This window comes from Lutra lutra, chromosome 4, assembly GCF_902655055.1.
Source record: "Lutra lutra chromosome 4, mLutLut1.2, whole genome shotgun sequence".
In the NCBI taxonomy this organism is placed as follows: Eukaryota; Metazoa; Chordata; class Mammalia; order Carnivora; family Mustelidae; genus Lutra; species Lutra lutra.
Window position 1 is genome coordinate 159,603,396 of NC_062281.1, and position 24,877 is coordinate 159,628,272.

The following is a 24,877-nucleotide window of genomic DNA, read 5'->3' on the forward strand; positions in this document are numbered from 1 at the left end:
CTTTATGTAGATACTTATACTTATGTATCCCCTCAATGGCTCTACTATGAAGTAGCTGCAGTTAACATCTCCAATTTGTAGAAGGGAGTCAGAGAGGTTAAGCAACTTTCCTGGGATCATGTTAGTAGGGGCAGAGCCAGAAGGTTCCAGAATGTCAGGCTACCAAGTCCCTGCTCTTAACCACTCTGCTGAACAGCCTCTCTTTGGCCACAGTAGAGAAGGAGTGCCGAGGACTAAACCCTGACGGTACTGCTGGCAGTTTTCATAGGCGTCCTGCGAGGCTAGGAAACATTGTAGAGAATCTGACACGGATAGGCAACACAAGACTTACATTTAACAAAGATCATTCTTGCTCTGGTGGTAGGGTGAATTGGAAGAGGAGAGCTTGAACACAGAGATGGGTGACGGTCAAGAGGCTGATGCAGTGATCCGGGAAAGAAGTAACGAAGTTCCAGGCTTAGCATGAGCTAGCCCCTGTTTACCTCCCCCGCCACTCCCCAGCACAGCGGGGCTACCTCCTGTGTTTGTGCAGGTGGTGCCCTGCACACGTGATCTGGCCAGGGGGGCAGATAGGGGCGGAAATGCAGCCACCTGTGAGCCCTGGCGAGGAGTCACACACACCAAGAAGGAAAGGCACTTTTTGCTCACTTGTGCAAAGAAGCCAGATAGGCCAGTGGGGACCTTACCAGTGCAGACATTTTAAACTACTATTTGTTTCCTGATTATGTCATGGTTTTCCCCCCACCTCTGTGTTTTGAACATTTGGTTTCTTCTGCGGAGGATGCTCTTTCTGTCATTAATTTATTCTTTCACTTGATGGTGACTTGGGAGGGAGCTTACAATCTGTGAGGTAGGATGAATATTCGTGGAATCGTTCTACAAAGAGATCACTCTGACATTTTCTTCAAAGGTAAAGTCAGGGGACCATGAGACTCTAGGCTGGGTGCTGAGGGCTTCGCTGTTCTGGAAGGCAGCTGGCCGTAATAAGGTCATTGCTGGGAATTAGGACTTTCCTTAGGATGGGCAGAATTTTTACACCAAGGTGAGCCAACTAGGCAAAGAAGGTAGAGAAGGAGAGTGGCCACTTTTGTCATGGACCCACTACCTTTGATAGCATGCTCACGCATCTCTGGGCCAGAGGACAGAGGTCTGGACCCAGACAGGCTCACATTGCAAAGAGAGGGGACGCTGCGGAGGAGGCCCTGCAGGACGACGGAGTCTGTAGAGGGGAGGGAGCGAGCACCACAGCGCAGACAGCAGGAGGTTAGAGACTCAGAGGCCTGTGGGGAACCCTCAGAGGCTGCTGGAAGCTTTCAAAACAGGGATGTTCAATACTTAATTTTAAATTGTGCCTCTGAGGTTTAAGAGTCTTTCCTTCCCCAAACCTTCAGTACTTTTGGTGGCACACAAATGCTTCAAGGGAATGGTTTTGGGGAAAATGAGGGGGGAAAGCTGAGTTCCCAGTAAAGGTCAGTGGGGAACAGCAAGGAAAAGCATGGCCAGGTGAGGTGACAATGATGAGGTCAAAGGTCAGAGGTCACAGAAATGTAGAGGCAGCACCAATAGGAGGTGTTCATAGAATCAGCTGTGTTTAAGCCTCAAAGGACTAGAATTTTATTTGTAGCCAGTTGTGGTGAGTGATTAGTATAATGATCAGAGACAGCACTGAGGAGGATCAGATGAGAATAGGGGCAGCCTAGACACGAGAGAGAAAGGAAGGGACCTTCTCACTGTGTCCTTGGCAATGGGACAGGACTGGGTTCTCTTTCCGGACATCTGAGGCATGGTGTGTACACTCCAGCTGAAGGAGGCTCCTCCCCGCAGGCTGGCTCCCCAGGATGCAACCCAGCCAGCCACCATGCGAACCTTCCAGGACCTTAGTGTATTACTAAGTCACCATTTACTGGACACTGTTATTTTCTGGGTACAAAGTCACTTGGGACGTGGTCCTTGGCTCTTGGTCCTTGCCCCTTGGACTATCCCACCTAGTTGGGGAGATAAACATCACAGGACAGTGATTGGTACGTGACAGAGGCAGGCCCAGAGAAGGTGGGAGTGGGAGAGGGATCCTGGCCTGGTTGTGGGTGTCAGATAGTTCTGGTCATGGTATTTTCCAGGCTGGGTGGATGCCTGGCAGGCAGAGGGAGAGAGGGGCACGGGCCCAGGGCAGTGGCTCGCAGGCTGTCCATGCGGCCTCTCTGCATGGCTACTGTTCTTCACAAGTCCTGTCTCTCCAACTGGACTTCAAATGCCTCAAGACCATGGAGACTGCAGTGTTTGGAAGTGATGGTGGGAAGGGGCAGAATTTGAGCAGCACCAAGGAGAGACCCCCCCAGAGCTCCCTGCCCAAACACCATCTGTCACCATACTTCCATTCCGCCCTGGCCCCTCATTCCCTGGGGTCTGTCAGGGGAAGTAAAGGCCCTCCTGAGTAGGTGCCTGCTGGAAAGAGATGACTAGGGGTTGGGAACTAGGGAGGTAGGGGACGACGTGGAGAGGGAAGGGATGCCAGTGAGCAAAGATGCACTTGGACTTTTGCAATGTTCTTGCAACCCCGTTTCTTATATCTTCCACTTGTTTAAGCCTCAACACACATGTACAGTAAAAGCTCCCGAAAGGAAGCACCCAGGGGGTGGGAACAGTGTTTCTGAGGTAGGAACATAGGCAGTAAAATGGAAAAAGAGCTGGAGTCAGAAGACCCAGTGTGAGTCCTGCTGTGTGGCCCTGAGCAAACCCAGAGCCCTCTCTGGTCTCCCTTTCTCCATGTGGCCGGTGTACAGTCTGGGGCAGGGGCTTCTGCCGGCTCAGCCTCCATGGTCCCTGGTTTCCACAGCAAGACAGACCGGCCAGGCTCCGGTCCAGTTTACTCGGTCTCCACTGAAGCCAGGTCTGCGGAGTCAGGCAAAATAGCCCCAGAGGAAGATGTTGAGGGCCAGGAGCAGGATGGCATTGACGTCGCAGACGGTTCTCCAGAGCGGCTCCTCGGCGATGCTGGTCAGCTCCCGCTGGCGCGCGGCCATCTCCTCAGGGCTCCGTGCGGGCTCGGGGCTGCCGGCCAGCCCGCAGAACCAGTCCCACAACAGCCGGCCCCACCGCCTGCACCGGGCTGGGGACCACAGCCGGGTGGGGGGGGGCAAGGGAAGCAGAAGGGGAGGTGAGGCCAGGTGGCAAGCAGGGAGAGAGAAGGGGGAAGGGAAGGGGAAGTGGTGAGACACAGAAGGGGGGCGCACAGAAAGAGGGGCAGGGGCTTTGCTGGGAACCTACAGACTGGGTGCCCAGCTGAGACTGGGACAGAGCTCTGACCCCAGCGTCCAGTCCTCCAGCAGAGCTTCTCAGTGATGCAAGTAGGGGGACGCGGTGAGGATAATGGGGTTCATCCCAATTCAGAGCATGAGGACGGAGTAGGGCATGATCTCTTCCAGGACAGCTGGGAGCCACGTTCCCACTCTGGGATGGCCTGCCTGAGGTCCTGTGCTAACCACCCACCGGATTCTCCGAGCTGCAGCTTCTCTCTGTTAGGTTAACTGCGATGCTCGGGTCTTCTCCAGGTTGCTTTGAGCATCAAATGAGAACGGACATTTGCTAGCATTTTGAAAAGTGAGCCTTGCTGGAGCAGCAGGGAGAGGTTCAGCTGGCTACGGTTCCAAACACACGTGAGACTGAGCCAGTGTGGACCTGACTCCCCAGCACCCGAATTGGGGCTGCTTTGAGGTTAAAGGGTAGCGCAGTTCTTTAAAAACTAAGTTTAAAGGAAGTAATTAAGTAAGTATTTTTAAAGGTTTTTTTTTTTTTTGCATTAGCAGATGACATATTAAAATTAATATTTCATCGAGGTCGGACAGAACCCACAGGAAATGCTTTATGATCTTAATGACCTTGGAACTTGGTACCTGGTAAGCTCAGTGTGACTACAGAGTCTCTGGTCCCATCAAGAGACCATCTGGTTTCGCTCCTACCTTGTATCCAGGAGGACACAGGCTCAGAGAAAGGAGGGGACCTGCTTAAGGTCACCTGCTTAAGGCGACACTAAGCAATACCAGGCGTGTGGCATTCCAACAGTCCTGGGTTGTAGCATTTTACAAGCCCATTCAAGAACTCTCTTCTGACTCTCAGGGCCGCCTTCAGAGGCCGGTGATGCACAGGGCATCATGCCAGCTCCAAGGCTCAGAAGTCACGAGGTGGTTGTTGGTGAGCCATGACCTCGTACATGTGAGTGTGCGTACACTTCTTTCTGACCTATTCTGCTGTCCTTAATATTTTTTTTCATCTTTCTTTTTTTAGGACACAAAATTACACTGCCATGTCACTGTCTAACTCGAGGACAACACAGATGAGGCTTCCTCTGCCTGTGGGCCTTTCGAGAGGGGGATTCCAGGGGTTGCCTTCTAGGAGTGGGAAGTGCCTCCTTCATCGTTTTGGGGAGCAAGCCCCCCACACGGGGCTGGCATTTCTCTGCTTTTCTGGGGACAGATTCTGCGCTGGACCACAGGGACAGCCAGGGAAAGCCTCGATGATGGCGTCCGTCTGTCTCATGCCGGGGTTCCACCGGGACAGCGCGAATGCTGCCCTTCCTCCTCCTGCTAAAGCTACCTTCCCAGCTTCTTCCGTCACTCTCTTCTCTTGGATCCACCTCCTAGAAGGGCCTCTGCTTCCTCCCTGCCATACACTTTATAGGAACCTAGACCAGGTTCTTGCCGTGATGGGGGGAGAAACATTTTTGAGACCCCATCTGGTGCACAGACCACAAAATGTGAAAAAGAGACAAAGGGTTACATTGTGCAAAGCAAAACACACTGAAACTAATGGGACAACTGATTAGACAGAGGGCAGGGTGGGAGTGTTGACTTTGAGCATTGGTGGGGCTTTCTGAAGTCAGCCCATATGGGTTTTGCCCTTGGAAGTTTGTAAAGGGTTACATTCTCCATTAAGCATATGTTTTTAGAGTGGACTGCTGGCGTTTAATTGTCACAGCTTGGGCAAGAAGATGAAAATGTTGGCTCTTGGTGGGATGCTGGAGCTTATGATGTCATTGACTCCAGGCCCCTGGCTGCTTCTCTAGCAGGGCCTTAAGCAAAGGGGAGGGAGTCAAGACAGGTGGGCAATTTCTTAGGCCTAGGGGAGCACAGGCCCCCCCGAACCTGGCAAAGACGAGGGACCCGAGCGGCATGCTGCTGCTGGAAGTTCAGGTCTACCAGCTGGCACTTTGATGATGTCACCCGTAACACGACTTATTAGAAGTTCCCAGAGGCTGGGAATGGGACTAAGACACTGTGGAGGCCCAGAGGGAGCCCCAACCAATCCAACGGAAGAAGGCTGCTGACCAAGGCACCCCAACTCCACCCAGGTGCTGGAGTTCCCTCTAACTGAGGCAGGAAGTAAATTTAGGACTTAAAAATCATTAAATTATTAATTCCTGAGGGCAAGAGAAATTGATGTGGGGCTTTGCTTGCCACCTGATTTAACTTTTTTGACTGTAATCTTTCCTTAGGAATTTTATAATTTAGGAGATCTCTATAAGGTCATTATATCAGACTATTCTAATGTAGTTATTTAATCACACTGTGGGAAGGTTACAGTTGTGTCATGTCTAAAGCAGTAACATTAAGTCTTATGCCGATTTTCAACTGCAGACACTGTGTGGCCTTAGAGTACATCTCACTAAGGGACTATTTGAACACATTTAAGGACCTCTAGGAGGCCAAAAGTATATGGCCCATCAGCAGCTCGAGGACGATACCCATAGGAATGGTTGTTGTTCTAGAGGAACCTTGTGAAGAGGGACAGAACAGTACGAACCCAGGGTTGCCATGTGTCTGGGTGACTCTAGGCAGAATGGTTAAGCCCTGTAGGAAGTAAGTTTCTTTGATGTGCCTCATGTTTCCTTCCATCTGGAGGGAACTCAGTTAGTGTAACACCCTTTGATTTCTCTGCCCTTAGACTCATTCAGCCCAGGAGAGGTGAGGGGACCTCCCTGCTGGTAGATTTGGGAAACATAAAGGGGGCACACTTGGCTGTGTCCCTCCCTCCTCCTTCTTGTCAATGCAGGGCTCACAGGGGTAGGAGCTGATGGGCATCTCTGTCTGACGCTGGGCTTCACCATAAGGAAATGCACCTCCCCACGGATATAAACAAAATCTTTCTACTTATATATATACTTAAATATAATATATTTCTACTTATATATAATCTACTTTCTACTTATATTTATACTTATACTAATTATATAATTATCTACTTATATTCTACTTTCTACTTATAAACAAAATCTTTCTACTTCTATATACTTATAAGTATGTATATACTTATATTTTGACTCCTATCTGCCTGCCCTTTTTGTCTTATTTCTCTAATAGTTTAGTAGCCATGTGGGAAGGGAGGAACAGTCATTTTCTTTTTTTGGCATCCGAGATCCCATCCCCAAAGGAGGGTCTCTGGGGCCCCATGACACGGCATCCCCATTACTCCTGTGTGATGTGTGCTCCCAGCGTGGCCCCAGCCTACCTCCATGCTGGTCCCGGCCCTGGCTGGAGCTCTCTGTCCCTCCATCTCCTGGAGGGCTCACCCCAGATGGCATCTCCAATGTTCCCAGCGTGCCCTCTGGGGCTTCCTTCTCCAGCTCAGGGTGGGGACCGTTCCGTGTCCACCATGTCAGGCGAGCAAGCTGGAGGGAAAGAAAATACTGTTTGACTCGGCTGAGCGTGAGGAACAGGCACAAGGCTGAGTCAGGAGGCCTGGCTCTCAGCCCGAATGCCCTTTCCTTTGACGAGCTGCGCCCCTCTGAGCACCTGCTCTAGGCTCCCCACTCATAGACTGGGAGGAGAGAAGCTGAACAGAGAGGCAGGCGCCCCATGACAGAAGGCTTCCAAGATCAGGTTGTGGAGTTGATACTCTTAAAAAGAAACTCATAGGCGATGGAGAGTCCCTGCAGACTTTAGACAAAGAGACGAGACTCTGAGCTGCGGGATTTAGAAAGCTCTCTTGGAGTGAACTGAAGGGATCCAGGCTGGAGGCTGCTAGAACAGCAGAATAAGAAATACAGAGCATTGGGGGCAGTGTTCGTGCAAGGAAGCAGTGAACATGGCTCTCAGGTTCCCGCCTTGGACCATCAGCTGGGGCACCGGAAGAGCTCGGAGACTTTGCCTACAGAGTGCCCGTGGGGCCTGCTGCCACAGAGCAGAGATTGTCTGGGTAAGGAGCACCAAGCCTGCATTCCCTGTACAGCCCTGATGGCTTTCTCTCTTCTCCCTTTTTGGCGGCACAGCAGGAAACCCAGCAAGTTCTCTAGCTGATACGGGTTGGCCCAACCAGGACTATCTGAGCTCTATACCATCTCCTTTCCAAAAAGCTGTTTTCCTGGCCCAGCAGCTCTTGGTTACAGAGTGGACCAACTGTCCCTCCCCTGTCACCAAATTCCTACAGACACGTCCAGCACGCCAGAGGAGCGGCTGTCCTCTAGGACCCTTTCCTCCAGCGCGCCCAGCTATGTGTCTGTACGGTCTCAGGAGAGCCCAGGCTGCTTCTCTGCTTATAAGGACCGCTCAGTAAGCGTGACTTCATACTTCCACGGTGTGCCATTAGCAGTGCATGGGCGGTGTCTCTTTAAAGCTGGATTTGGGTTTGAATCTTGGGCAAGAGGGAGAGAATGGAGTTTCATCTTCCTGTAGAGGATAAATCAGCTCAGGGACAGTGTGGGTGAGAAGGGTTAGAGGCCATAGGTGGGTCCCTAAGGGACACTGATATTGAAGGCCATGAGGAAGGCTTCAGAAGAGCGAGCAGAGGGTTGGAAGGGAGTGTGTCGGGGATGTAAGCAGGACGTGGTGTGTGGTGGCTGGTTCTCAGAACTCACTGGCGACGAAGATGCAGATATGATCATTCATTTCTAGCATCAAGACGGTAACTGGGGTCTTGGTGACAGCAGTTTCTGTGGGAAGGTGGGACACCAGCCGGACTGGATGAGGAGACAACAGGTGGGAAGTGGAGGCTGCCAGTGATCACCCTGCAAAGTCTGCTGTTGGGGAGCAGAGTGGGAGGGAGGAACGGGGCTGGGGAGGAGATTTCAAGTGAGAGGTTCTTCCGTGTGGGAGTGAAGCAGTAAGCAATGGAGAAGCTGAAGAAAGCGTGGGGAGAAACCACTTCTGGAATAAGCCACCAGAGAAACTGGCCTGTCTGGACTCCTTTGTTTGTAGGAATTAGTGATGTCAAAGGTATAAAGTCATTTTGCAAACTCTCCAGCACCATACAGGTAATGCCTTCCTCCTGAAGTTCTGGGACTAGTTTCTGGCACCCGTTCTGTTATCCACTGAATTCTATAGCCCCCCATTCATATGTTAAAGTCCTAACCCCCAATACACCAGAATGTGACTGCTTGTGGTGATAAGGCCTTTAAAGTGATAATTTCGGTTAAATGAGGACATCAGAGTGACCCCAATCCAATAGGGCTGGTATCCTTATAAGAAGAGGGGATTGGAACACAGACACACAGGGGATGGACAGGGTGAGGACACAGAGGCAAAGGCAGACATCTGCAAGCCAAGGAGGGGGGCGGTCTCAGAGGAAAGAACTCTGTCAACACCTTGATCTTAGACTTCTTGCTTCCAGAACTGTGAGAAAATAAACTTTGGTTGTGGAAGCCACACAGATGGCAGTGCTGTGTCATGGCTGCGCCCATAAGGTAAAGATGAAAGGTTTCAAAAGACTGAGGACTGGGAAATCTGTCAGCACAGGAGAGTGGGGCACTGGCTCTGGGCTCTGGGAGACTCTGTCTTTTCTTATCTACCTGTTCCTTCACTGACCAATGAATCCCTACTCCTTCTTCTAGGGCCAGCTCAAAGTGACCTTGTCGGGGAGCCCTCTGCCACCCCCCAGGGGTGACCACCCCTCCTATGCTGGGCGCCTTCCCACATTTTCTCCTGGTAGTATAACTGTCGGCGTTGGTGTCTGTCCCAGACAATCGGTGGCAGGGACAATTCGTCTTTGTAACCCTAACACAGTGCCTGGCGCATAGGACAAGTTCACTGAGTAATTTTTCAATTGAATAAATTACTTTTCACCTGGGATTGAATAATCCAGTGAGCTCCTCTCCCAAGAACGTGTGTATGGCCACAGAGGAGTTGAGCCACTGGAATGAAGCTCAGTGCTAGAATCCCAGGCCCCAGAGGGGAAGGGACAGCATTTTGAGGGGCCCCAGTACCAGAGCTCCACTTGCCTTTTCCTCAGGGATGGGGCTGGTACAGAGGCTAATAGCGACGATGACGATGGCAGTGAGCCCACAGAGCAGGAGGGCAAAGTAGAGGTAGTGGAAGTCCTTCAACACGGCCGGCCTCCGGTCCACCTCCCCACAGGCTGGTGCTGGGTAGGAGAACTCCAGGATCATGCGCACAAGCCCCACAGCCAGGCCGAACATGAGGCCCCAGAAGGCTCCCTAGGGAGAGAGGGCAGACATGGAGGGGCCCTGGCAAGCTCAGGTCTGTTACACTGTTTGCGGGCCCACCTCAGTGAGCTGCCCCGTAATGCTGAGCCTTTGCTGAACTTAAAAGCAGGCAGAGTGGTGCCCTGAGCAGGACACAGTCTCCAGAGTCAGCCAGACAAGGATTTGGATCCTGGTTCCATTCCAGATGACTGAACGGGTGAGACAGCCTCACTGGCTTAGAGTTTTCTCATGCGCAATGATAGGAGAAATTAGTATATAGTAAGTATAGATGCTTGCTCTTCAGCTAGAATGGGATATGCTTTTGTAATAAGTAGGGAAAACCAGGATCTCCCATCCTGATTTTCTGTTACAATAAATAAATAATCAGAATAGAGCTCTTCTTTTTACCAAGGAAGAAAGAAACAAAGAAAGAAACAAAAAAAAAACAAAGAAAGAAAGAGGAAAGAAAGAAAATCTCGTTCCTTGTTTATAACACCACTTGACCCAAACCTACACCTTTTCCCCATATGTGAGGGTCAGAAGGCTCATATTTTAAAAACAAGGTGCCGATCCTGACAGCAAGAATTCTGGAACAAACAGAAACACCCAGAATTCAGCCAAGACCTGCTGTGAACCTGGTTATCAGCAGGGAGGTTAAAGTTCTGGAAACAGTCAACACGTGGCCTGGGTACCTGCCCCCCCCCATCCCCTGCCCAGGGAGAGGAGCTTCTGGGGTGTCCTTTGCAATGACGTTGAGCTCTCCTGTGGCTCATGCGGAACCGTGTCCATGACATCCTTTAGCCCCCAAAGCACAGCCCGCACAATCGGGCCCCTCTTTTTCTCGGCTCTCCTGGGAAGTAACCAAGGTAACCGTCCTGGTCCCTCTAGCTCCTCCCAGCCCATCAACCTGCAGCAGCTTCATCAGTGATGCACCTGCAGGGTCATTTGTGGCTGGTATTTGCCTACATACAGAACCTTATGGGGTTAGAGAGGTAACAGACCCCAGAGAGCCTCCCATCTGTCCTGGCCTTTCGCACATACTCTTCCACGTGTCGGAAACATTTTTCTCCTCCCCATTCATTCTTCAGTCTAGGCTCAGAGGTCCTTCATCCAGGAAGTCTTCCCTGGCCCCCTCCCAGGCATCCCATAGGTTAGGTGCTCCCAACCTCCACTCTCACAGCAGCCACTAGACCTTATGGTTATTCCCTATTGAATCATCTTTCCTCTCACCTGGCCCAGAGATGGTGGACCTACATGAACCTTGTAAACCATCACATCCAGAAGCCTCCATAATAGGATCGATGAAGGTTTATCGAGTGAATGAATGAATCAAAACCCGATGTTATGGATGGGGAGATGGAAGCCTGAAGGAGGCAGTCGGTATGTTTATTATGTCCCAAAGAGACCCCAGGCTACGGACAGCCCGGACCTCCCCGCCCTCTGGTGTGCAGGGAGAGACAGGGGCCCTGCTGCACTCACAGGCTCTGTGACTCTCTTGCAGAAAATGGCCAACAGGAAGACGGCGGTGATAGGCGGGGCCAGGTAGCTGGTGACAGACTGGATGTAGTCGAAGAGCTGCCCGCTGTTGGAACTCTGAATGATGGGGATCCAGAGGATGCTGATGACAACCAGGAACACCACGAACACTCTGCAGGGAGGGCACAGGGTTAGACTTTTCCCTTCTTTGGGCTCCTCCAGCTCTAACCCGTCACTCCATTACACTGGTATTTATCTCAGAGCGGGGACTCCACCTTCTCCTCCTGACTTCACCTCAACTGATCCTGGCTCAGGCCCAAGTACCCTAAAGCACTCTCTTAACAATTTTGCATGCACGAGTTGAAAATTTTTCTTGGGTGCAATAATGCAAATGGCCAGGAGATGGCGCACGAACCCTACAGATGGATGAAATAAAAGGTGCGAAACCACCTCAGTAGAAGGAAGGAAGGGTCTTCCGAAATGTCTCTGAGCATCGTTCTTTCCTCTCCCTTCCCTCCCACATTTCCCGCCTCAGGCCCCACTGGAGCCCCTCCCCTCGCAGATCCTTAAATGTTCAGGCCCTACACACATCACCCCCTTAGGCAGCTGTAGACCGGAGCCATCCTGATGGAAGGAACAGTGGGTGCAAAGGAACAGTGGGTGCGAAGGCACAGAGATGGAAGAGGGTAAGTTATCGAAAGCCAAGTACCATCTTCCAAACGGAAAGAATAAACGTGTTCATCCAGAAACCTGAGTCAGGGAGCCTTAATTTATGAAGCGAAGAGTCCAGAAAGTGCCCCTTAACCCTGTGTAAACTACAAGCCTAGGGAGGAAAAGAAAACAAGCCACCAAATGATACTTTGAAAAGCACAACATCGAAACCAACGAGATAAAGTTCAAGTTCTCCCACTTGTTGTTCAAGGCTCTGCGTCCACTGGAGACAGCCATCCTGTCAACTTCCTGGCTGCGGCAGCCCACGCTGCATTACCTGTGCTCCTGCTACCACGCTCAGCCCTCAGCGCAGTCAGACCAGTGCACGTCGCCCCGGTGTCCCCAGCACAAGGTGTGATGCAAGGGGAACGCTCAGGGTGAGTCTGATGGAGTAAATTTAACAACAGGCTTTCCGTCTTCCTGGGATAATGGCCGGAGCTATTCTAGAGCTCCTGGGGGTGAGCTGCTTGCTAACTACTCCTGACCCCCTACAGTTCACCTTCCCTTTCTTAAATGCTTTGTCAGCTTCTCTCACTTACTCGGTCATCAGAGAAAGAGAAAGGTGAACAGACAGGGAAGAGTTTTTTTTCTCCTTATTCTGGAAGCAGAGAAATGTCCAGAGCTGGGGAGGGACTTACGTGAGGTCATGCAGGAAGCTGGAGCTAGAACCAGGTCCTCCAACTGCCAGTCCCGGGACCCAGACCCGGCCGCGCCCCTGCCCGCGCCCCCCAGGGCAGCCCAGGGCAGGGAGGCGAGGGGAGAGGGGTCCTGCCTGCAGGGAGGGGGTGCTCCAGAAGAGGGGCCAGCGCACCTGCCCACCACCATCAGCTCCTGCTCGGTGGCCCTCCTTCGGAGGCGCAGCCACACGTCAATGGCAAACAAGGTGCTGCTGCTATTGAAGATGGAGGTGAGTGAGCTCATGAGGGCAGCCAGGATCACGGCGATCATCAGGCCCCGTAGACCTGGGGAGAGGCAAGGTGTCCGTGAGCAGCCAGCTGGTGAGGGCCAGCTCTGCCGGGAGCCATGGAGCCTACAGGGTCCAGCAGAGCCAGGGGTTTGGGGTGGTGATGGCTTTCAGGAGGTTCCCATCTGGGGGGTGAGGAATCCAAGAGCCGTGGAGGCCAGCTTCTGGGTAAGCGCTGCCTCTGCCTTGCTCTGCGGCCTTGAGCAAGTAACCTGCCCCCAAACTCCTCAGCTGCATCACCGAGAGTAGTGGGACTGGGTGACTCCTTGGTCTGGGTTTCAAAGTTTGTAGACACTGGGTTACTGGCCCCTGCTGGGGAGGAGGGTGCCTGTTAAGAATGGAGTGTTTTTAGGGTGCCTGGGTGGCTCAGTCATTGAGCACCTGCCTTCAGCTCAGGTCATGATCCCAGGGTCCTGGGATAGAGCCCCGCATCCGGCTCCCTGCTTGGCGGGAAGCCTGTTTCTCCCTCTCCCACTCCCCTCTGCTTATGTTCCCTCACTCACTGTGTCTCTCTCTGTCAAATAAATAAATAAAATCTTTTTTAAAAATTAAAAAAAAAGAAAAGAAAAAAGAATGGAGTGTTTTCTGTCTGTGTGCCTTTTCATGGACACAGTGGTGTTGGGTTAAGGCCCTACCCTGGGAGGCAGAAGGCCTGGATTTGTTTCCTGGTTCTGCAAGTAACTAGCTGTGTGATCTTTGAATGAGTTCCTTCCTTTCTGGACCTATTCTCCCCCCGGTTGCAGGAGAGGGTAGAACCCACTGATCTCTGCGGTCTCTATGACTCTAATGATCAAGCTTCTAGGAACAAGTCGTCTCCCTGGGGAGACCACTTTCCATCAGCCCAACCTCGGCCCTCTTTCCTCCCAGTCCAAACATTTAACCACCTCCTAGCGGTCTCCCTGTAAGAGTTAAGGAGTTCCAAACAAACCCAGGCCAGCACCTTCTTCTGGGGCCTTCTGTTGCTTCCTTTGGTAGCAAACTCCAATCTCCACAGCAGACACTCCGTTATCCTAGACCCCCTCCTCTGCTGCCCTCCCAAGCCCCCTCCCTCGATCAGCCTCCCTGTGGACGGCCAGTCCCAGCCGGGCCTCCTACCATCTCTACTGTTTCTTTGATTCATTTCTTTTTCTACGGGAGAAGGGAGAGCTCAGCTCGAGCACTTCCCTTACAAACCTGGCTTTTGCCTATATCCCTACTCTCAATATCATCGTAAGCCCAGGACCTGGGAGCCCTCTCTGGATGCCTCTGTCTCTCTCATCCCTCGAATGTAATCAGTCACCAAATCCTGCCACCTGTACCTCACAAAGATCTTTAAATCCCTTCTGTCCACCCCAAAACCACTGACCTGGCCCAGGCCATCGGCACCCTCGGCTGGGCCACCACAAACCCCTGTTAACCTTCCCTCTGCCTCCCCGAAGCTAAGCTCTCCCTCAGACTGCTCCTTCTGAAGTTCGAATCCCCTCATGTGCTCTGGCCTAAAACCCAGAGGAAATGCTCTGCTCCACAGTGAGGGGGCACGACCTCCTCTCTGCCCCGGCAGCCCATTCCCCCTGCAGGTAAGCCCCAAGAGGCCGAGAGGCCACTTCAGACTTCCTGCTCTGTCAGCCCTCAGCCTCAGCACATGCAGTCCCTCCTTCCCCAATGACATTTCCTACCTGCATCTGGCTTTGTCTGCTTAAAATGTTCCTCGGGATTCAGCTCCATATCCTCTCCTCTGGGAAACCTCTGAGGTTCCCCCAGGCTGGGTCAGGTGCCTCCTTAGGGATCCCTCAGCCATACTGTGTCCCCACACTGGTGACGCAGCATTGTATCCTCAGCGAGCCCAGGTGTCCTGGGGATGGCATAAACCCCAAGCACAGGGGCGGGCCTTTCATCCCTGCATCTCCAGGATTAGACCCAGACTGGGTGTATAGACGCTCATGAAAACTGTGTGTGTGTGTGTGTGTGTGTGTGTGTGTGTGTGTGTGTGTGTGTGTGTTGGGGGAAGGAGGTGTGGAGGTGAGGTTTTATCCCCTATTCCCATCCATGTCTATTCTTAAGGCCACCCCTCCTGGGCAGCAGGGATTGGAGGAAGCTGGGGGATGGGCGTGAGGGGCGGCGTGGGGGAGGCAAGACTCACCAACAGGCATGAGGGCTATGACCAGCTTAGGGTAGGCAATGTTAGAGCAGCCCACTCGAGCTCCGCAGATTCTTTGGCAAACATCAGGATCTACACAGCCCACCTCATCTATAAAAGAAGTGATGGCCATTAGAGCCCAATATTTGCTTTCCAATGGGAAGAAACTACAGGAAACCTTTTCCTGCTGACTCTGGAGGGAACCAGCATCTCTTGTAGGAGCCAGAGGGTCAAGGGGCAGGCTGATGTCTGGGTACCACAATCTAGCCATCTCCAGGAAATCTCTTGACCACATTCTACCCTGAAAAGCCTGACAGACTCCTGTGGGTTTGAGGCCTTATATCTTGCTTAAAAGGCAAAAATCCTTAGAAGGCACCAAGAATGCCTTCATTGGTCTTTCCCTTATAAAGGGAAAGTAGGATTTTAAAATGACATTCAGATTCAAATGTCTTCTTCTGAAACACTTACTGTATGTTTGGCCCACAAAGCCTGACACATGATGTATTCTTAATAGAAGTAACAGGTGGGCCCCCCCACCTCCCCCACCCCACCCCACCCTCAGTGCAACACCGTCCAGCTCCTACCTGGGTACAGGGCCCGGCTGATCATGCCAGGCATGACAATGAAGAACATGGGCAGGATCTTCAGGTAACCCCCCAGCACAGAGCCCCCCTTGGCATGGGACAGATTCTTGGCAGAGAGAGACCTCTGCACGATGACCTGAAAAGGGAGGGGCAGCGGCAGGCTGCTCAGCTTGGTAGGGCTCAGCTCAGGCACACGTGAGCCCTGAGGTGGTCCGGGAACAAGGCCCGACCCTCTCTGCTTCTAGACGCATGGTTTTCCCACAGGGAACCACCCCAGGCTGTGATGGGCTGGGCCAAGCCTAGCCGGGGCATCACCTGGTCCGTGCACCAGCACCACGTGGCCAGCACTGTAAGCCCGAAAATGAGGCCAGGCCAAGGGATGTCCCCATTCACAGGGTCCCGGAGCATGTGGAAGGCATCAGACCGGGGGAGATGGCAGGTGGTATTGGGGACTGTGGCATTAGGGATGGCCTGTCTATAGCGCTGCTCCAGGCCTGGGTACCAGCCTACCTCCTGAAAGCCTGTGGAGAGAGAACACAGGAAGTGACACGGCCCTGAGACCCCACTGGGCCTGTCCCATGCCCCTACCCTAGCTTCTAGTCCCATGTGGGACTTGGGAATCGGGGAGGACTTCGCTCATTTGGAACCCAGTGCGGGGGTGGTGGTGGAATAAGGCTCTGTGCTCTGGAAAGTTCCAATCAAACCACGGAGATGAAAGCCCAAGACAGATCAGTAAGAAGTTTCTACATGATTGGCGGGGGGGCGGGGGGGGGGCGGGATGTATTCAGGTTTCTACCTTACCCAGAAACATGAGGACCAGGGCGCCCCCCACCATGATCACCGTCTGCAAGGCATCTGTGTAGATCACGGCCGTGAGGCCCCCTGTGGACCCAAGGAGAGAGCTCATCAGTCATCACCAACAGAGGGTTCCTCTCTGGGTGCTTGCCCTGTGCTTGGCCACACTGAGAAGCCCTCTTAGCAGGTGGATTCTCTCTGTCTGCCTTCCCCCCACTGGCTGGTCCTAGCCACAAGCACTCTGGTCTAGCTCTCTCTCTCCCCAGCAGGCCCTGAGTGTGGCCACTGTGCCTCAGTTAGTTCTTGTTGTTGATATCCCAGGGCTATTCCTCTGCTGTGCTGGGAGTTCCCATCCATCCCAACTCCACTGAAATTCCCCAGCTTTGCAGGCTGACTTAGCCATAAGCTAGGGTCCCAAGTGCCCAGACCTGGGGGAGACAGGGCAAAGCAGGCTGGTGGCTTTGTCTAGAGCAGGTCCTGATGACTCCAGTCCTAATGACAATCCCCTAGTCACACCCCTGCTCACTGCTGCATCCCTAGGTATCCCTCTCCACCTCTCCCCATCTCTTGGTCTCTGCTCCTGATGCCTGCACCCCAATGCAACCTGCCCTCGGTCCTACCAGCAATGGTGTAGATGGCCGTCACCACCAGCAGCATCGCCGTGGAGAGGTAAAGGTTCCAGCCCAAGGCCATCTGGATGAAGAGAGCTCCAGAGAAGATGTCAGTCTGCAGAAAGCCAGGACCCAGGAGTCCAGGTCACTTGAGGCCCTCGCTGTAGCCACCAGGGTATGTCGCCTCCTGCTCAGCGATACCAAGTGCTGGCAGCCCTCATCCCATGATGAGGGTGAGCCTAGAGTGCTGTGCTGAGGAGGACCGCCTTGACCTTGCAGACGCTGAGGGGCCATAGGGAGTGTCGAGCAGAGGAGCCCCACATCCAACTTTGGAACCAGGAATAATGTCATCTGGGGCGCTGATGGGAGAGTCTTTGCCCAGAAGGCAGGGGTGAAGGAATAAAGTGAAGACAGAGGAGGTGAAGCGGGGAGCAGGGGTTGGAGAAGGGAGAGCGGGCCCCCAGAGGCTCTACCGCCTGCTCCCTAGCAGAGCAGAGGCAGCTGCGGGGCCGGCTCCCACGGACATGCAGGAGCAAGAGCCTGGTGCGGAGGACCGCACTTCAGACACGCCCCGTGTTCAGGTTTATTAGAGGACTCTGGAGCATCCTCTGCAGGAGCGGACTTGGGCTCATTTTCAAGCTCAGTCCCTGTCAGTGCCTGCTTGCTGACCCCCTGCACGGCTCTTTAACGAGCCCATCCCAGGCCTACAACAGGGCAGGGTGCAAGGACCCCTGGACTGGAGCACAGGACCCAAACTTTAGTTCCAGCCCCACAGCTACCTTCTGTGTGGATGTGGGCAAGCTATTTGCCCTAAGTGTGTTTTCTGAGTGTAGGTCAAGGAAGGAAGAATAAGGACCTTTGTTACTGTAACATTCTAGGTAATCAATGCATGGTGCTAAATGGAGAATCACTTAACGGAAAGATAAATGAATGAATGAGCTCTAGATGATGGAGTCTTTGAATAGAGGGACTGTCATTTACACAACAGACATTTCTTATTCATCTGTGATCACTCCACTGCTGAGCGGGGACTTGCATTGAAGGTATGTGGTTTCATCCCTTCTTCCTCCCTTCCTTCCTTCTACCAATCTATTAGCTGTCCATCCATCCATCCATCCATCTATCCATCCCTACATCCAACAATAAGCCATGACACAAACTCAGCATTTTCGGGCGGCTGCATAGCTCAGTCAGTCAGTTAAGCATCTACCTTCAGCTCAGGTCTTGATCCCAGGGTCTCGGGATCGAGCCCCGCATCAGGGTCCCTGCTCAGTGGGGAGTCTGCTTCTCCTTCTCCCCCTGCCCCTCCCCCTGCTCTTGCACACGTGCTCTCTCTATCTCTCAAATAAATAAACTCTTTAAAAAATAAATTCAGCATTTTAAAGAAGAAGATGACCACACTGGAGTGGGTACTCACAGAAATCTTGGTGAAGATGTAGAGGATAAGAGACAGGACAGACATGTACACCTGGATCCTGTGGCCGCCGAACCGCTTCTTCAGATACTGCGGCATCGTGACCACCCCAGCGGCGATGTACACGGGGACGAAGATCCAGCCCAGGGCCAGAAGCAGCCAGGTTGCCTTGGAGAGTGGGGAGAAGTAGATCTCTACATCCTAGATGCAGAGAGAGAGGCAGCCCCTATCCCAGGGGGAGAACTGAGCCAGGGAGCAAGGGACCTGGGACCTAATCTTGGTGCTGTGTGGTCTGATGAGTCCCTCTTCCTCCTCCAGACCTTGATTTCCTCATCTATAAAATGAGTTTTTGATTTACCATGCAGCCTCCCCAAGTACCTCCCAATACTTCTCTCAACACTAAAGACTGGGATGGGGGTCAGGGAAGGTTCAGACCTCCATTTCCCCCTGAGAAGCCTCCAGGCCAACTTCCTTACATTCCATTCGAAGCCGCCCACAGCAAGACCTCCAGCGGCTCCTGTCCCAGCCAGGCCAATGAACAAGCCACTGCCCACGTTGCTGGACATCAGAGAGGCTCCAATCTGCAAGGCACAAGTGAGGTCAAGGTTCAGGGTCAGTTTTAACCCAAATCAGTCCAGAGCCAGGACCATGGGCCTCAGGAGCTGTGGACGGAGCAGGAGCTGGGCTCAGGAAATCTGAGATCAGAGGAAGGAGAGGACATGAGGGAGCACAGAGGGAGGAGGGATGGACCTGACATTTACTGGGTACCTATGTATGCAGGCACTGTGCGAGGCATTTAATATGCAGCAATACACTTAATATCCATGAACATTTCAAGGGATGGGCATTAATCTTTTCAATTTGCAAAAGAAGGAAATAATGTTGGGAAAAACAAAACCACTGGCCTCAGGCCACCCAGTGAGTGAGTGGCCAAGTGGGAAAGAAGGAAAGCCATGGGGAGCAGGGTCCATGTAGGGAGGACAAGGCTCTGCACTGGGCTGTCCATCTGGGGGCCTCCAGAGATGAGGATGTTGAGGGGAAGGGGAAGGTCCCCTCGAGAGGGATTTGGAAAGGCCCCCTGCGACCCCAGTGCCTCCAGGCTCCAGGGCAAAAATAGGCAGAGGGAGAAGCCAAAGGGCTGACCACAGGCTGGGCCAGCCTCCGAGTTGAGGTCATGTTTCTCTAGGAGGCAGCCAACTACTCTGAGGCCTTAGAGACACTGACATAAGGACCATAATGGTTAGTTAGTACAGTTAGTACATAAGCAGCGTCGCCAAGGGTCGGGCACTGTTCTAAGTTTCCTCATGCAGTCCTCACCACAGCTCTGGGCCAGGTATCCTGTTATATCCCCAGCTGACTGAGCGGGGAACCGAGGCACGGATAAATGACTTGCTCAAGCTCCAGAACCAGTGAGTGATGAACCTTTGAACCCTGGCTTCGGTAACTAGACTGACTCCAATAACAATTGCACAATTATTGCTGAACTCCTAATAAGCGCTCATTACTATCACCTTTTATCCTTGGACGGGATCCTTCGTTGGGCAGGGGGAGGGGCAGAGGGAGGGGCTCTGAAGCCTGGGCAGAGACCGGCCTTGGGGACAGGCCCCCGGGCCAGAGGTGTAGACTCTGCTCTGGGCTTGTCCCCTGTGTCAGCCTAATAAAATCACTTCCTCCTGCAAATCCTGACTCTCCACTTGTAAAACGTGGGGACTCACCTGTTCCCATTGCCTGTTCTGGGTTGCTGGGCGGCAGAAAGCAAAAACAAAGGAAAGGTACTGAGGCCTTCAGAGATCAGACCGCAGACAGCATAAAGGCACAGAGATTACAACCGGCTTGACGTTGCTCATTGCCACAGGCACCTCTGCCGCCACACACACACACACACACACACACACACACACACACACACACTTGGGTGGTCCCGGGGATGCTGGTGGGGCCAGGGCTGGAGCACCTAGCCAGGGCACAGAGCACTGGGCCTTCCCTGAGGCTGCTCTAGGAGCAGGGAGCTGCCTCGAACCCACTCAGCATAGGCTCCTAGCTCACGACTCAAGGAGACATCGGTCATCAGGGTTGGCAGGGAGACCAGACGGGCCCCCTGGGACCAGGGATGCTGCTGCTCCTGCTCTTGGCTTCCCAGCCACACACTCTCTTTGGGCTACAGGGAGGGGGGTGAGGCACGTCTCAGGACTGTCACAGACTCCCGCAAGCTCCAGCGTTGTAAATGGGACGGGGATACCCCAAGCAGGGCTGGCTCTGCTCAGGCTGAAGCCTGCTCCCAGGGCAGGAGGCCCAGCTCCACACCACACACATGGCCGTGCCCCATGGAGGCAGCCCATCTCCACACCCCGCTGGTCTCCGGAGCACCCTCCTCCTGTCCAGAGGCATGGGGTTTCCTCACACCTACAGTGAGACACAGAGTTTCACATGGAGCAGGGAGATCTGCTCTCTGCAGGACCAGATGAGCACCCAGGCCAGCCCCTGGTCACTCCCCCAAATGCACCAGAGAGGCGCTCTGTCCTGCTTCTTGTCCCTGCTAGTGACTCATCTCCAGGGCTGTGATAGGGGGTGGGGCTGCGGAACCAGCAGAGAGGAATGGCCTCCAAGGGGCTTGCTTTCTTCTGTCGAGGGGATGGCTGGCACCACCAGGGACCCAGTCACTCTCCCTGTGAGCTGCCAGGCCCTCCATCCCCTGCTGTCCTGGGGACTCTCTCACGCTGAAGACATGAGAGCTCCCTGACCCGAACTCCTCCTGTCCCAGATACCCGAACCTTCCAGAGAGCTCTGTCAGCGTCCTGGGCTTCCTCTCCTCTTCAGTGAGTCTGTCACCTGTGCCGGTGGAGAAAGTGGGGAGAGCCAGCATGGGGTATAGGAATGGCTGGTGGTGTGTGCGTGCATGCACACACGCGTGTGTGAGCCGGGTGTGTCTGCGCGTGTACACAGCCACAGCACCCTGGAGGCTGACTCTCCTACCATTCGATTTCCAGGCAGGGCATACCTCCCTCCGTGCTGTTTCAGGAAGAGGAAGTTAGTTTTGCGGACTAAGAGTAACAAGTGAGGCGGGCGGATAGGGGAGACTGGGGTTGGCAAAGGCGTTGGGATCGATTCCCTGAGGTTGCTGGGGATTGACGTCTGTGGTCCCCCTCACTTCACTGCTCCACGGTACTAAACAGATACGTCTCCTTCCCACCTCCCGTGGCTGAGGCCAGAGGCTTCCCGGAGATACTCACAGCCCCCCTGCTTCCCTCCTCTTGTCTGTGAGTCTGTCCGCCCAGCTAACCTGAACTTCTCCAAGACAGGAACGTTCTAGGTTATTTCTTTTGGAGGGCGCTCATCCAAAGTGTGTGTTAACAAGATCTTTCTGGTGGTGGGGTGACTTGGGGCCACAGAGAAGGAGCCCAGAGCACCAGGAACCCCACTCATGGCGGGGGCTGAGACGTTAGCAAAAGAAGACAAGACAGGGATCCAATGGTGGGAGGGGCAGGGAGGAAGATTGACTCACCGGCCACCAGCTCATGGACCTCCCCGCCAGGAAGTAGCCACCAATTGTGCCTCGGCTCGCGCGAATGGATGACTGGAAAGGAAGGGGAGAGAGCTGAGGGTTTCTGGAGCTCACCCACCTCTGCCCCACCTCAGCAACCTGTTCCTGGGCTCAGGCACTGGGGGACCATGAGACCCAGATGGGCAGTTTCACTGGTTTTACTCTACTGCCTTTGGGAGGGGCACCACCTCTCTCTGGGCCTCACCGTTCATCCTCCAGGGCTGGTGTGAAGAGCCAAGGGGTCAACAGAGGTTAAAGCCTTGGCGAGCAGCACCGTGCTGGGCAAGTGTGCAAGATTCTGGTTATTGCTCCCTTAGCCCTCCTTCTGTCCAAACTCCAGTTCAGGAAATTATTTATATCTGATCTCCTTTCTGCGGGACTCCCACACTGCGGCTAGGATGGCAGAAAGCCCCACAGCCCCAAGCAGAGAGGGGCCCCATTTGGGGCTTCTCTGCCCTGGCCTGAAGTGGGACCACACTGTAGGAGCGCGTCCAGACCCCTCATCTGAAGAGCAAGAGGAGAGTGGATGTGAGTGAGTTCCTCTGGGGCCTCAGGGGCTGGGAGCGTGGATGGCAGGCATGGAAGCAGAAACCTGACTTTATTAAGATGCTAAAAGCTTGGGACGCCTGGGTGGCTCAGTTGGTTAAGCGTCTGCCTTGGGCTCAGGTCATGATCCCAGGGTCTTAGGATCGAGCCCCACATCGGGTTCCTCGCTCTGTGGGGAGCCTACTTCTCCTTCTGCCTCTGCTGCTCCCCTGCTTGTGCTCTTGATGTCTCTCTCTGACAAATAAATAAATAAAATTTTTTAAAAAATGCTAAAGCCAGCAGGTCTCTGATTGGGTCTAGAGATGGGAGAGATACCTGAAGGAGAGGAAAGGAAAAGAGAAAAGGGGCTTCTTTGCCCCAAGGAAACATCCCTAGTCACTAGGGAGTGTTGGGGGAGGGGAGGGGCTGGTTCTTGTGAAGCCTTTGCTTGAACTTCATCTGTCACCTCCGGCCCTCGGGCAGTCCAGATGAGCAGAAGGAATTCTTTTCACACATGAGGAAACTGAGGCCGGAGTCAGGGAGCAACTTGTCCAAAGTCACTGAGGAGCTGGTGCCTTTCCTGCCAGGAGTCGGTGATCAGCCTTTTGCCCATTTCTTCCTCACATCAGCCTTGGGAGGAGGGACTGTTCACCCCGCTGTACAGCTGAGGGAACTGAGGCCCAGAGAAGGTTTGCGACCCCGCCTCAGTAAGTGACTGGCTGGGACTCGAATCACAGTCTGCCACCCAGCAGCATCTGAGGGGGCTGGCCGGTCTACTGAAAGGGCGGTGGTGACACCTGCCATGTCTTGTTGCCTGCCATGCCAGGCACTGGGCCAGGTGCCTAAATGTGTCATGTTACTCAGGGCCATGACCCCTCTGTGGAGTAGTCTTTATCATTCTCACTGTCCACATGAGAAAAGGGGGCTCACAGAGCATTGGCATGTTCCCAGGGCTCTGTGGCTCCCTGCTCTCAGAGCCTGCCCCCCCCTCCAGGGCTAAGGCTCTGGTGAACAGTGGAGAGCAGAAGGACCTTCGGAGTCACCTGGCTCCCTTCCCATGAGCACCCAAACCCAGCTCCATTAGAAAGCACCATTCCTTGCCAAGACACCCACCGGTGGAGGGTGGGGTAGGCCAAGAGTGGAGCGATCACAGAGTTGGCAATCCTGGCATGGGAAGGAGGGCCGGAGTGGGGATGGGGGATGGGTGGGGCCAAAAGCCACAGATGCACAGAGATAGGGAGTTGGGAGATGGGGGTCCTTGCCTGGTCTGCCTCTGCTTGCTATGTGCCCTCAGGCATGTGACACCCCTCTCTGTGCCATAGTCTGCCCACCTATAAAAGAAGGGACTGGAGAGAAGGATTTCGGAAGGATTTCTGCATCTTATACCTGTGCCTCCCTGATCCACCTTCCTTCTGCCCGCCCTACCCCCAGCTCCACCCCCAGGCAGAGATGGGAGCTGTCCCTGCCTCCCCTGTCAGCCTCCAGCCTCCAGGACTACTCACCCAGACCCCTACACCAATGACAAAGATGAAGTAGACAACCAGGACCCCAATGTCGTAGGCGTGCAGGCTGACTCCGGAGCCTAGCGCTGAGCGTGGAGCTGTCACAGTCCTGACCCCATTTCCTGACACTCCAGGCCCCATTGTTGCCAGCTCCATGCTTCTTGTTAGAGTCACTCACCACCAGCTGGACTTTGAGGCGCTCCTGGCTTCGTTCCTTCCTTTAATGATTAAACAACCCCAAGTGCCATTAGTTGCTAAGAAAGCTCTGAGCCCCAGTGGCACAGCAAGTCCTGGTCCCCTTTCCTCCTAACTGCCACCCCATCCTCTGTGGGACTCTCTCCCTTCCCCTGCCCCCCGTACACACACGCACACACACACACACACACACACACACACACATACATACACATGCACACACATACACACACATGCACACTCCCACCCCTGAGAGCAGCAGGAGGAGGAAGTGGAGGAGGAGAGGAGGAGAATCCTGGAATTCTGGAGATGGGAGGGACCTTAGAAGTCGAGCTGTTCAAGCTCCTGCTTATGTGGAGGGGAAACTGAGGCCCAGAGAGGCTAATGGTCACACAGGGAAGTAAGGTGGAGCTGGGACTAGAGTCCAGGTTTCTTAGTAGTGAGTAGTGAGTTCCTTCTCATTCCCAGAAGGAAGACCAGGGAAAGAGTCCTGTGACCCTTGCCTCTACCATGTCACATACTACTTCCATCCCCCACCCCCAGGTGTCATTTTTCCTTTTTATTTTACAATATAGGAAACTGAGGCCCAGGAAGAGACATTGTTCATTCCAAGCCACAGTGTGGGACAGAATTCACACCTGCTGGGTGCTACGACAAGTGGATTGTCCTGGAAAAGACAGACAGCTCACTGTGCCCAGAAGACCTGCTACCCAGGACCCAGGCGGCCTGCTTTCCCATCCCAGCAGCACATCTCTCTGAACTGCAGAGTGACCGTGGACAGACCGCCCTGGCTCCCCCCAGGCCCATGCTCCCAGACACCCGGCGCTGAGCGCCTTCCCCGCACATTTTACCTAACCCGAAGCCGGCAGCCTGGGCCTGCAGCAGCCGCTCCTCTGATGCATCTGAGACCCATCAGTGAGCCAGCCGGCCATCTGAGCAGCCCAGGGTCCAGAGAGTGCCAGCAAGGGAGCGAGAGAAGTGCTGATATGTGAAGCCTGTAATACAAAGCCCAGCCTTTGACCTGTCAGTGAGCC

At 53.7% G+C, this 24,877-nt stretch overlaps 1 protein-coding gene across 2 annotated transcripts in view; it reads right to left on the reverse strand.

The window, feature by feature from the left end:
• Positions 1 to 690: 690 nt before the first annotated feature.
• The window catches only part of SLC5A9 (solute carrier family 5 member 9), a 29,238-nt gene continuing 5,051 nt past the window's right edge, over positions 691 to 24,877 (reverse strand). The window contains exons 2-15 of one of the 2 annotated variants that reach the window (XM_047727870.1): positions 23,649 to 23,866; positions 21,583 to 21,654; positions 18,557 to 18,661; positions 18,084 to 18,248; positions 16,676 to 16,781; positions 16,062 to 16,142; positions 15,576 to 15,781; positions 15,261 to 15,396; positions 14,680 to 14,787; positions 12,408 to 12,558; positions 10,889 to 11,057; positions 9,206 to 9,421; positions 6,502 to 6,661; positions 691 to 3,106 (exon numbers count right to left, since the gene is read on the reverse strand). In XM_047727870.1, coding sequence (XP_047583826.1) covers positions 2,898 to 3,106; positions 6,502 to 6,661; positions 9,206 to 9,421; positions 10,889 to 11,057; positions 12,408 to 12,558; positions 14,680 to 14,787; positions 15,261 to 15,396; positions 15,576 to 15,781; positions 16,062 to 16,142; positions 16,676 to 16,781; positions 18,084 to 18,248; positions 18,557 to 18,661; positions 21,583 to 21,654; positions 23,649 to 23,804 — 2,040 coding nt within the window. In that variant the 5' untranslated portion in view covers positions 23,805 to 23,866 and the 3' untranslated portion in view covers positions 691 to 2,897. Of the gene's footprint in view, positions 3,107 to 6,501; positions 6,662 to 9,205; positions 9,422 to 10,888; positions 11,058 to 12,407; positions 12,559 to 14,679; positions 14,788 to 15,260; positions 15,397 to 15,575; positions 15,782 to 16,056; positions 16,143 to 16,675; positions 16,782 to 18,083; positions 18,249 to 18,556; positions 18,662 to 21,582; positions 21,655 to 23,648; positions 23,867 to 24,877 lie in introns of both variants that reach the window. The other variant, XM_047727871.1, reaches the window with a different exon arrangement.